Source organism: Semicossyphus pulcher, unplaced genomic scaffold (genome assembly GCF_022749685.1).
Source record: "Semicossyphus pulcher isolate SPU_LCO1_2020_fin unplaced genomic scaffold, fSemPul1.0.p SCAF_3, whole genome shotgun sequence".
Lineage (NCBI taxonomy): Eukaryota > Metazoa > Chordata > Actinopteri > Labriformes > Labridae > Semicossyphus > Semicossyphus pulcher.
This window is the reverse complement of record NW_027211704.1, coordinates 21,737,543-21,749,611: the sequence shown is the minus strand read 5'-3', so window position 1 is coordinate 21,749,611 and position 12,069 is coordinate 21,737,543. Positions and strand designations below refer to the sequence as shown.

Here is a 12,069-nt window from a genome sequence, read left to right as displayed (position 1 = left end):
CATACACCTTTTTGAACATGATATTTACCACTATATCTTTTAAAAACTAATTGTTTCTAGTCGACTTAGTTTAAAGCCAGCGATTTAACAAAATACTTTAATTTCATTTGAGGGTGAACTGATCTTGACACTTAACTTTTGTAGATTAAGTGGAGGGCATTATGATCCTTATAAGGAAAATGTCTCACCTATATGACAGTTGTACGTCCATATCCGATGTCCATCGTACCGGGAGCGGCACTTCATTAAATTGTTGGAGTAATCTGATTCTGCAACCTCAAAGTTTGGGTTTATCATAACCTGGAAGCAAAAACCAGTGTTAGTTAAACATCTGAAAGAAACGTCCCCTTTCATGTATACACAAGGTTATAGAAATACTTGGGTTTCAAATGCTGCAACTGATTCAGAAAGATGAGTTTCTAGTGGAGGAATTCAGAGTTTCTTCTCTCAACCTGGAGTTTGTTAATTTCTGCAGCAGCCAGAGAAAGTTCTGTGTCCTCTAACAACCCCTGCACACTTATTTATGTCTCAATAGGAGTGTACTTAGGCTGAAAGCTGAACACAAGCAGATGCAGAGAGGTGGAAACCTTAGGTTTCTGTTTGGTCTGTGAGTCTTAGCTGGCTGGAGATGAGACAATCTTTCCAGCAGCAGATGTCGTATATCTAAGACGGCTAGACTTAAAAGAAATGTTTTACCTGGAAGATGTAGTCCCCAGGCTTCAGGTCTGTGACGTCGATCCACTGACAGTCAATGTCGTGCCTGTAGGTATCCCAGCAGCCAACTGTGATGCCCTGTGCCCCGAAGTTTGCACATTCATACCTCTTCTGGATACCTGTCAGCAACATACAACAACATGAATATATTGATTAATAATAGTGTTTTTACTCTAATAAAGAAGCTCATGTTAAAGCACCACCTGTTAAAGTAAATCTACAGACAAACCAGGAAGTTATTTTTACCCTCGTCACACTGTGTGTCCTCCAGACAGAAGCTGGCTTTGTGTCCCTCTGCTACTTTGGTGCCGTTTAGACTCAGCAGGTCATAGTGAGTGAAAACCTCCATGCTGTGGTAATGTCTGGATTGGACAAGGATAAACACAGTGTTCAAACATCCTATATATTTAAAACTATATTTAGAAGCTCCATAATCACATACGTGCAGTTATCCATGACCGTCTATAGACAGCTCTTACAGCAGAGTACAGGGGAAAGCCAGTGAGATGTACAAGTTTCAGAAAAGTAAGCCATTAGAAATTAATAATATCGCTAGCTAGCATTAGCATGAGGAGATTTCATACAGTTTATATGAAAGCAGTAAACCACAAACAGTAGGTCTGATTGAGGTCTCACCTGTGACACTCATGCCAAATCCAGGAGTGGTGTGCAGCCCGCGGCCTGAAGTCTGACTGGCCGTTGTTGTGGATCTGGGAGGAGAAGCGGAGGAGGCGCCGGTAGGAGCTGGGGTCTGCTTTGTCAGCACTGGTTGACAGACAGTGCTCCTCCTGGGCACACTGCAGCGCGTACATCGGCCTGTCTTCAAGGTAGGTGGTCTGCTCCACAACCTGAGCATTCAGGACAAGGTCTGGTGCCGCTGAGAGGGCAATAAAGGAGCGCGGTGGTTAGGAACAACATGTATCAGCAAATTTTCAAATCTGTCATGAAAACCTGTGAGATTCTGAATCTAAGCGTATTAGTATCACACTCGTTCTTACCCTGAGTGCAAGAGACCCCAGCAGCAAAGCGTCCTCCTCCTTTGGGGCAGTCGACGTGTTTCCCGTGATGTAGACACTGATCCAGAGTCAGCTCAGTTCCTGAACATCTCACGCCGCTCAAGATAATTGAATCAGCGGATGGATCTCCCTCCCAGTACCAGGTCTCCTGATAAAAGAGAAACACAAGACACAGACATCACTCAGCTGAAGCACAACATCACACTGCCTCTGTAACGTTACAGGGAAAGTGCTGCTGGAATAACTGATACTACTGTGTTACTTTCACACATGTCTTATGAGTGTTTTTACATTACTGAGACCCTTCAGTGCATAGACCTAATAATTAAATATTCCAGGTGTGTGGCCATGCTGGGCCTGTCTGTCGCTGTCTTCATTATTTTAATTGTTCAGGGATTTTCCCAGGTCATGTCAGTTTTTCCTTCCAGGACTGAAGACTAGCCAAGGCTCCAGGGCAGACAAGTGACGAGTCCAAGCCGAGTGTAGTTAAATGAGAAGATTGATATCACTTCCATGTCTGTATGGAAAATATAGACCCAGCAGCCAGTTAGCTTAGCTATGAATACTGACTGAAAACAGAGGAAAATCTGCCTTCCAACACTTAAGCCTAACATTTAAGACGTCTCATTTGTTACATCTACTGTAATGTAATAAAATAAATATTTAGTTACCTTCATATAAAGCCAGACTAGCTAATTCCTCCCATTTCCAGTCGTTATGCTAAGCTATGCTAACTGATAACTCTGTGTAGCTCTATATTTTTATCATATCGCAATGAGAGAAGTAGCAATCTTCACGCCTGACTTGGAATAAGTCTACTCTCCAAAATGCCAAACTTATCCTTTAAATCAATAAACTTAATTAGCTTAATCTGAAGTTCTGTGATGTAGGTCCAAACGTGTTAACCAGAGTTGACTGGAATCAAAAAGACATCTCGTGCTCAAACTGTTTTGGAAATTTGTGTGGGAGCGTTTCAAGCAGAAACATTATCTACATTTTTCCGACTGGGTTTAATTCGCAGACGTTTAATCCCAGAAATCCCGCCGGGCGAATCTAATCAGAGATACCATCACACAACACACACACACACACACACAGCAGGAGGTGCCCTGTTGTCCTCACTGTCCTTATTACAGCGTCTTGCAGACCACAGGGATATGACCTGTGACAACACACTTTCCGTCATCTTCCCAGGATGCGGAGGGGGATTCATGAGAAAGAAATTGAGCTGAGGGATATGGATGTGGGAAGCGTGAGGGTGGGCTGAGGTGGACAGACGTGCAGTGGTATAGCTCGAGCTCTGTGTCATTTGTTCCATCTGGCGGTGGGGTTCGCCTGCAGAAGTGATTAAAGTCAGACAGGAAAGAGTCTCTGGAGGGGCCGAGACCCCGCTCTGCTATGGTAACAGAGAGCAGACGTTTATCACCCCCGAGTCTGCTGTTAACATGCGAACTTTCATGTAATGGTAACTTACAGTACGTGGTGACAAAGGGACGTGTTATTACGCTATGATCACCTGATTATTTGAGTTGGCACAGAAGACTCTTTTTATAAAGCGAAACAGACACTTGTAGTCACAAGTAGACACATTATTACACGGTGGCTTAGGGAAACATGATGTTGAATTGTAGTTGACTAAAGGGTGAGCGCTCCAGCAGTGACCACAAACACATAATGACATGTTTACGTGTTGCTCCATTAGAAGAGCTTTGCACAGAACGGCCCCAAACACACTTCGGTGAGATAAACAGCCTCCATCAGATCCCGTCCAGGTTCCACTCATAAAACCTCCTGCTGTTATCATGATTCACACATACTTCCACTCCTATATCATCTAAAGCCTCAAACACCACCAATTTAAGTCTTAAAATAGGAATATATAAAGAATGACAAGAGGGGGGTCTTTAACTTTACCAGCCTCTCACCTCATGACATCAAGGGAACACAGGGGTCTCCTTTAAACAGCAGAAAGTAAACGTAAGCAGCGCAGGATTGGGCGCAGCTAGCTCATACCACAGGCTTTAGTGGTGGAAAACTCCACTAAACTTCAAACAGCAGAGGAAGGCTTCCCCCATCACTCCCGCTGAGGAGTTTAAAGCTCATCTGTGTCATAGGTTTTTACCATCCCGGACCTGCCTTCTGCACCGACTGTGTGTTTTTGATGTTTCTAAGACAGCCACATCCTTATTTTGCCTTCAAGGATCAATAAAGCTCAAGCTTATTAGAGTGAGAGTTAATGGCATCCACTGGCACGTAGGCACTTATACACACACACACAAGACACAGATATTAAAATCGGCAGAGCTGCAAAAGTGGCTTTATTTGCTCCTCATTGAGTTTGGCTGTAACCTGCGTTTAATCTCCTACACTCTCAAAATGGATATGTGCTTCAAACAGCTACTAAGTGGACCTTGAGGTTAGACTAACTGTGTCCCCATTCAGGGGCTGCAGCCTTCAAAGGCCGAATTTGAAGGTCGATTGCATCACAGCGGCATGTCGAAGGCTGTCCCAATTCGAAAGCTCCTTTAGATACGGCTGACAAATGCGTCCTCCGTTTCCTGGGCCACGAAGAATCCATCAGGTGTATCCTTCGTGGCCCAACGTATCCCAAGATGTATTGCGTGCAAATTCAAATGAGATGGAGGAAGACACTTTTAAATGTGAAAGTTTTTGATTTCAACTCAGTTGAATAGCTAGCAATACACATTGGTAATAAAATGAAGAGGACCTTGAAACAAATTATCTTTAAAATAAGAGATTAACGCGATGTTAGCAGCGTTTGTCGAGGCAAGGGTAAAGGTGGGAACAGCTGGCGACGCAAACAGGAAATTGCCTGTAGATCAGACCGTCTCATTCAGTTCGGCCTTAGCGGTCCACACAGGCAATGAATGACGTATCCTCCGTGGACTGCCTCTTTCGAAGGCACAGCTTATATATACAAACATAATGTATACTTCTGGCCCTCTTGTGACATATCTGTTTCACCCTTTTATATCCCCTTTTTACGTTGTTGTGCATAAACTGGAGTGCTAGCATAAAAGAGTCCAGTTTGGACACCCAGTGTAACGATAAAGAGCCTAAAGCCTGTGCCCTAAAGATAAGCTCATCTTGATTTGTTGGAAGTGACTGTTGTAAGAAACATTTACTTCCGATGCCCTTACCTGGAAAGCGTGGCTGGCGAAGCCCAAGCCAAGCTGTCTGCACACCACCATGGCCTCCATGGTCCCCCAGCTGTCGCTGCACACGGTGCCCCACGCCAGAGAGCCGTTCTTCTCTGCCAGGACCTCCACTCGGCCCTCGTAGGGATTACGACCTCCATTTAACCGGAGCTAAAGATAGAGAAAGACAGATGTGTCCTCCTGTTCTGTAAACAAATCTTAATTTTTTTATATTATAAACAAAGCTACTCACTCTTTTGTTAAAGCCCATGGCAGGAACGTTGCACCTGACTGCTGCGTCCTCCTCGTGGCTGCAGCCCAAAGATTCACGGTTGAAGTAGCACTCTGTCAGCGACTTTTCAAACCCAGAACACTGCACCTCGTTCATGTGGACCGGTCCCATCCCTTCAGGGAAACAAACATAATCAGGCACATGAAAAACGGTCATTCAGTTCAACTTATGACTCAACTTTCTCCTGAACAAAAAAAAGACAAACAGGTGGAACAGTAACATCATGAAGGATTATTCCTGAGTACAAAAGCAGTGTCCTGGCTTGTCTGCATGTTTCCTCTGAACAACATGTCCATCTCAAGACAGATGTAAGATGTCCTGTTTCCTGGAACAACAGCACAAAGCAGGCAGCCATGTCAAATTAATATGAGACACTTGAGGCTTGTAAAACAGTGAAAAGTCCCTCTGCATCTACTTTTTAAAGAGAAAAAAGTCATCTCAATGCTGCAGAGTTTCCACAATAACATGTGTGAGTATTCCCTCCATGCTGGCTTTATTCACATGTGACTGAGGAGGAATGTCTCCAGTGATATTAGCTCTGAAACTGCAGCCAGAGACTGAGACCGACTGGCAGCAAGTGGAGGAAAATAAAATGACAACAGGAAGAAAACAGGGCTCTGGATCTCACAGTTTCCTGCTCTGACAGATGATTAGACAGATAATTATCTCACTTATCAAAGGCATGACAGAAAAATGTATTGAGTAACACAAGACTGGAGCTAAAATTGGGATTGTATAAGAGCTATGCCTGGAAACTACAACAATACAAACCAAACCATACATATCCGGGGATCATAAAGCACCATTTAAGTTTAATTGACATTCTTGTCGACTCCACTTCACTGACTTCTTCAAACAAACATCTATTTGAAGTCTACAGTCTGTATGTGACACCAGTTTTAGAAACCAGTGGTCAGTGCATAAAGAAAATCCTTCAAATAACCGTGTGCTCTCTCCAACAAAGAATTCCTCTGCTGAAACCCATAAAGGCTGTTTTCTTTGCGGGAACATTTTGTGCGCTCTTGTGTTTCGCTGTGAGAATAAGAAGGAACAACTGTTCCAGCGCACATATGATCCTCATAACGCTGTGGTATATTACGTTTCACAGATCCAGGATCAGGGTCAGGGTATTAACATTAATGTGCCGCTCCATACATTCCCACATGTCTTTATATGCTGACTTAAGGTCTAGACTGATTGAAGTGGACAAAAACAGGCGGTGATTCAGAGGCCAAAGATAAGGTGGAGGTGGAGGTGGCTGGTTTCAGTCCGCACCTTTCGTTTTCACAGCTGGGAATGTGCAGGAGTTGTTCTTGGGCTTTTGTTGAGTGATAAGTGCTGTAAATGTGACATGTGACTAAAGCTAAAAACACGTGAACAGTCAGGTTCAACACAATCTAAAGATGATCACTGAAGGATAGCATGGTCTCCCATGTTACAGAGTATGGAGTCAGCGCTGTGCCAACAGAGTAACTACATGATTTAATCTTTAATGGGAACAAATCTGGATTGTTGAGGCTCTATTTGAAAAATCTGATAACTACACATCTGCTGGTTTTATTCAACATTTCTGTTCAGGATGTAGTGAACCATGTTAAAGAGAAACTGTGTCTGATTTACCTTAAAGTGATAATGTTGAAGATTTTCATGTACATAAATGTCTGTTAAGTCTCTATCTATAGCTGAACGAGGTGACACAATGGTGATTGAGCCTATGGCCCACTGATTAAAGCCTTTGCATTTGCAGAATTAAAGACTGGGTCTAAATCTAAAAAAGGAAAGCGACCGTCAGCGAGGAAAATCAAGAGTTACAACCCGAGCCAACCGTGGACGTCTGGATATCTGGGAAGTGTGCTCCCACAATTACTGTTAATCAGCAGAAGCGCCGCCAAAGACAACGAAACAGAGATCTTCCAGATTACAACTTTAAACATTTCTTTCGCAATTGTGCAAGGAGCTTTAGCCCAGTCAACCTCACAGGTCAGCCAAAAATGACTTCATCTCCCTTTAAAAGTTTTTACTTAATTCAATGCTTTTTTTAGTTTGTAAAGTGGGTTTGCTAGAGCTAAATAATATTGAGTTACTTATATTAGAAATTAGTTAATTAAATTGCCATATAAATGACTTTATACGATGGTACCATGTTGTATGGATGGGCACTACTCTGCAGCTCATACCTTGTCCCAGTCGGGCACCATTCAAGGCCTCTTTGGCGCTCCCGAACCCGAGCTCTCGACACACCACGGTGGCAGATCGAATGTTCCAGTTGTCGTCACACACCGTCCCCCACTCCCCGTTCTTCAACACCTCCACTCGGCCCTCGCCAATCATAGCTCCGCCTCTGAGACGCACCAAGGGTTGCTACGGAAACAGTCAAAGAACAACTAAAGTTAGTGAAGACGTCACAGAAAACAGTTTTAATGACTTAAATCTACAGAGACGTTTTAATGAAGCTGTTACTTTGGTTTGGGAACCTTTGAAAGAGGACATAAGTACAATAAGCAGAAACAAGACTAGTTATGGTGCAAGCTTCAACAGCTTCAGTGAAATATGTACAATATTCTTCCATCAGTCATCTCCTGAAAATGCTAAAGATCAATGTAAAAGCTGGCAGCATGCTCACTAATGAATTAAAGGTATAAAGCTGGAAGTATAAAAATGTATTAACTTGAGTCTTTTCTGACTTTATTTGGTCTTTGTTGGATCACAATTGTTCCATGTTTTGCTGGCTAGATAGTAAATAGGTGTTACTGTGGTAACAACTTAATAAAAAAACAATAAACACAAAGTGGGAACATGATACTTTGATTGTATACATGACAGATGTTTAGCATTCATCCATTCAAACGTTTCCAGATGCTTGTCTACAGAGCCCCTGGATTAATAAGCAGGCAACATTATAATGCAGCCAGTGCTGGACTCAAATCAACAATTGATTACAGGATACAGTATCATGTGCTGACTCTACATTAAAGATTAAATGTTGTGGTTCTTATAATGTGATAATAATGCAGCAACATCTAGACCATAAACAGATTTGGACATTGAAATCTGCCCTTTAAAACCAAAAGCAGGTTTTTCTTTAGAGAAAATCAGAAGTTATCTTCAAGAAGGTATGCAAGAAATGTTACAAACATCTGCAGTGTGTGAAACTAACGCCCGCCATATGGCACCATAAAAGGTGTGGGGCAGTCTGGTGAATGTTGTTTAGTTTACTGTTGTTTTCCCACAAGGTAACACTTTGATTTGAGAAGGAACTACAGTTAACATAATCAATGTTTGCCTTTTCCCTGAGTAAAAACACTCTAGCATCTGATTCCGTTCAGTCTAACAAAATCACCAAATCCAATGCAATAATTCACCTTAATCCTCTTCTTTGAACTTGACCAGACAAAAGGCTGTTGGTTTGGTTTTGTTTTGCATAATCTGACCTACCTCTACCCTGTAGGCCTTCCTAAAGCCGGCACTGACACTGGGAGCAAAGGCACGTCCAGGCACACAGCTGATCACCACAGGCATGCCTTGCTCACAGGTGAGGTTCCCCTTCAGCTCAATCTCTCGGCCCAGCTTGCAGTCAGACAGGTCGGCCTCGTTGCCCGTGCAGTTGACAGAGAATCCCCAGTAGTTCTTCTTACGACGCTTGGCCAACAATCTGCGAAGGAACAGTACAAAACATTACAAATACATCCTTTTTTTTAGTTTGTCACTGCTATTACAAAGTCTGTGTTAAAGGGTTAATGAATGATGGACATTTTTCCAGCCTTTTTAAATACATGTGTATCAGTTCAAGCCAAAACCTGCAGACTGGAAAGTTGCTTCAGAGAGAAAATCCATCACGGTGAACATGTATCATCTTGGTCTTTTTTTTTAATCTTATGTAATGTCATCATGGACATGCAGCTGCATACGTGTATTATTCTGAAGTGTTCCACTTGGTGCGTTCAAGTGCTGATGAGAGGCTTTGACATCAAACCCTTAGGCTACGTTTCACTTTAACTTTACAGATGTCAGTGGATGGTTATTGATATGAAGCACTTTATATATATTAAGTAAGTTTAAATGAATATTTTTGTACAATACAACAATTGCAGGTACATAAAAACATCTTAAACATCTAAAAATTGGTAAGCAATAAACAGCATCATTATGTCAGCCTACAGTATCGCTTCCTTCATGTAGAAGTGCACAAGAAATACAGTATTTCACCACTGTTTCTCACACTGCTTTGACATATTAAAAGTGGGTATAGTGCTAATTTCAAGGTTCACATTTCCCTCTGTGATACCTGTGGAGTAGCATCAAATAATTTACAGTTAAAAAAACTCATGTTTCACACACTGGCGCTCTGTGCAGGCCCCCAGCCTCTGCCTGAAACAACTCGGTCAGCTCTGTCCCTTTAAGAAACCCCGCCCCTACAAGCCCACTTTTGTGACGTCACAAAGTGCAGCGTGTAGAAAAAACTGTTTAAAAAACTTGGCGTTCACAGCACCCTGCAGACTGAGCTGAGAAGCCTGGGGATTACTCCAACATACTTTTACCTACAGATCTGAAACTTCACCCATGTTTAGTCTGGACACCCAACATTGTAACATTAAATACATTAAAGTGTGAAACAGCATAATACCCCCTCTTTAAGCAGCTGTTCTATAGGAAGCGGTAGCTATAGTCATTTAGTCTGAGAAACAATGCCCGTCCTATTCTGTGACGCACAATGGGGGTAATTGTTGTGAGAATACCTTCACATTCCCATGACCCCCCATACTTCAATGAAAGTCATCAACTAGGGGTCATTGAAGACCCCAACAACGGCAAGGCTTGTAGCAGGTTCAGGTCTCAGAAGAAGCAGACCATGAAATGAAACCAGCATGAGCTACATTTACAGCCCTTCATGCAGCTCATCCAGATGCTGTAAACACAGCGTAGCTCTGAGACAGCTCGAAAACAAGAACAAGTTGCGGCCGATGAAATTTGACGAGATGCCAGATTTGATTGAGAGCTTAATTTTGTCGGAAAGTTTGTCGAAAAGACGTCTGCAGATAAAACACTCAATGAGATCTTTACCCTCGGTAAAACAATGAACCATGTGAGATCACAGCAACATTAAAGGCTTATAAATGTGATAAACAAAAAACATCAACAGTGTTCTTTGCTGGTTTGATGCGTCTGATCCCTTCAGTTAAAATACATCCACATGTTCACTTTGCATCAAATCAGATGAGATCATGTCTATCAAAGCCATTTTTAATCAAAGCCAGCGTTTTTGCCTTCATCTTCACGCTGCTTAAAGCCTAAATCGTTCATGTGAAGCTCCAGGTGCAGGCACATTAAAGGATCCTGCTGTTGACTCACAGTGTTTGCAAATAAAAGTATTTCTAATGTCTCCGGTTCAGATTTGACTGTGGTTGGTTTGTGGCTCGGGGAAACCAACAGTGACTGGATGTGCATAATGAACTTACATAAACTGCTGTATCTGTTCACTAAACAACAAACTGACCAAATAGAGCTGTAATGGTTAGTTCAGTTCAGTTAATTGATTAGTTGATGAAAATTAAATTATTTGACAACTATTTTCATGATTAAATTGTTGTTTCAGTCGTTTATCCAAGCAAAAATATCAAACATTTGCTGGTTCAAGAATCCAAAAGGAGTCTTTAGTTTGTTGGACAAAAGAAGCAATTTGAAAACAACACTTTTGGAAAGAATGAGATCGCGGATACTAGCGGCCGAAATGAGTTTCCTTTGGAGGGTCTGTGCTCAGCCTTAGAGATAGGGTAAGGAGCTCGGACATCCGGAGGGAGCTCAGAGTAGAGCCGCTACTCCTTCGCATCGAAAGGAGCCAGTTGAGGTGGTTTGGGCATCTGTTTAGGATGCCTCCTGGGCGCCTCCCTTTGGAGGTTTTCCGGGCACTTCCAAGTGGGAGGAGACCCCAGGGCAGACCCAGAGCTCGCTGGAGGGAATTTTTTATCCTGTCTGCCCTGGGAATGCCTCGGGGTCTCCCAGGAGGAGCTGAAAAACGGTGCTGAGGAGAGGGACGTCTGGGTCACCTTGCTGAGCCTGCTGCCACCGCAACCCGACCCCGGATGGATGGATGGATGGATGGACTTTTGGATCTACATTTTCCACAATCTTTAATATTAATTGAATATTTTTTTTAATAATTGGCAGAATAATCAATAACTAATGAAAGAAGTTTGATTCTTGGGTGCTGGTTGAGCTCAATGGTTAAGGCGGGTGCCCCCATGTACAGAGGCACATTCCTTGACGCAGTATGACTCTGACCCTCAGCTGTTAATTCATATCATCCCCCACTCTCTCTTCCTACATTTACGACTCTACACACTGTCCTGCCAAATAAAGGCAAAAGCCAAAAACACAATCTTTAAATTAAAAAACAAATTGGATTGAAACTTCAGGCTGAGCTTTGTAAGAGTTAAACATGTTTTTCTCAGTAACCAGATCAGAATGTTTGAGAGTTGTTCTCATGTGAATTCAGCATCTGTTTAAAGAGGAAACTGGCCGTCTTTTTTTCATGTTAGCAGATAAAAATTAAAGGGACAAGTGTTCTCTTCAATAGTTGGCTTTGTATTGGGCTTCATTTTGACTATGACATTCAAAAAGCACAGCGTGTTAACACTCAGAGGGAAACTATTAGCTGCAGCCAAAAGAGCCACTGTTTCACCGTGTTCTGCGCTCTGTCGTTTCCCAGAAAGACCCATCCTTCATCCTCCTCTAAAACTTCCTCCGGCTGTGTTTGGCTTCTTGTCAAGAATCTCTGGGCTCCAGTCTGCTTAATCTCAGTGTGCAGGATGGATGACGGGTTGAGTGATGACCAGTGTAAACAAGCATGGTTACGTAATCTCTCCTAACATCAGTATGTTTCGGCACAACA

The 12,069-nt window shown here is 42.6% G+C and overlaps 1 protein-coding gene across 1 annotated transcript in view; it reads right to left on the bottom strand.

Annotated features, from left to right (window-relative positions):
* Positions 1-12,069, bottom strand: part of loxl2a (lysyl oxidase-like 2a) — a 30,012-nt gene that overhangs the window by 3,277 nt on the left and 14,666 nt on the right. The window contains exons 5-13 of the mRNA XM_069679059.1: positions 8,616-8,832; positions 7,358-7,541; positions 5,142-5,293; positions 4,892-5,059; positions 1,713-1,878; positions 1,351-1,591; positions 961-1,076; positions 697-833; positions 189-300 (exon numbers count right to left, since the gene is read on the bottom strand). Coding sequence (XP_069535160.1) covers positions 189-300; positions 697-833; positions 961-1,076; positions 1,351-1,591; positions 1,713-1,878; positions 4,892-5,059; positions 5,142-5,293; positions 7,358-7,541; positions 8,616-8,832 — 1,493 coding nt within the window. The remainder of the gene's footprint in view (positions 1-188; positions 301-696; positions 834-960; positions 1,077-1,350; positions 1,592-1,712; positions 1,879-4,891; positions 5,060-5,141; positions 5,294-7,357; positions 7,542-8,615; positions 8,833-12,069) is intronic.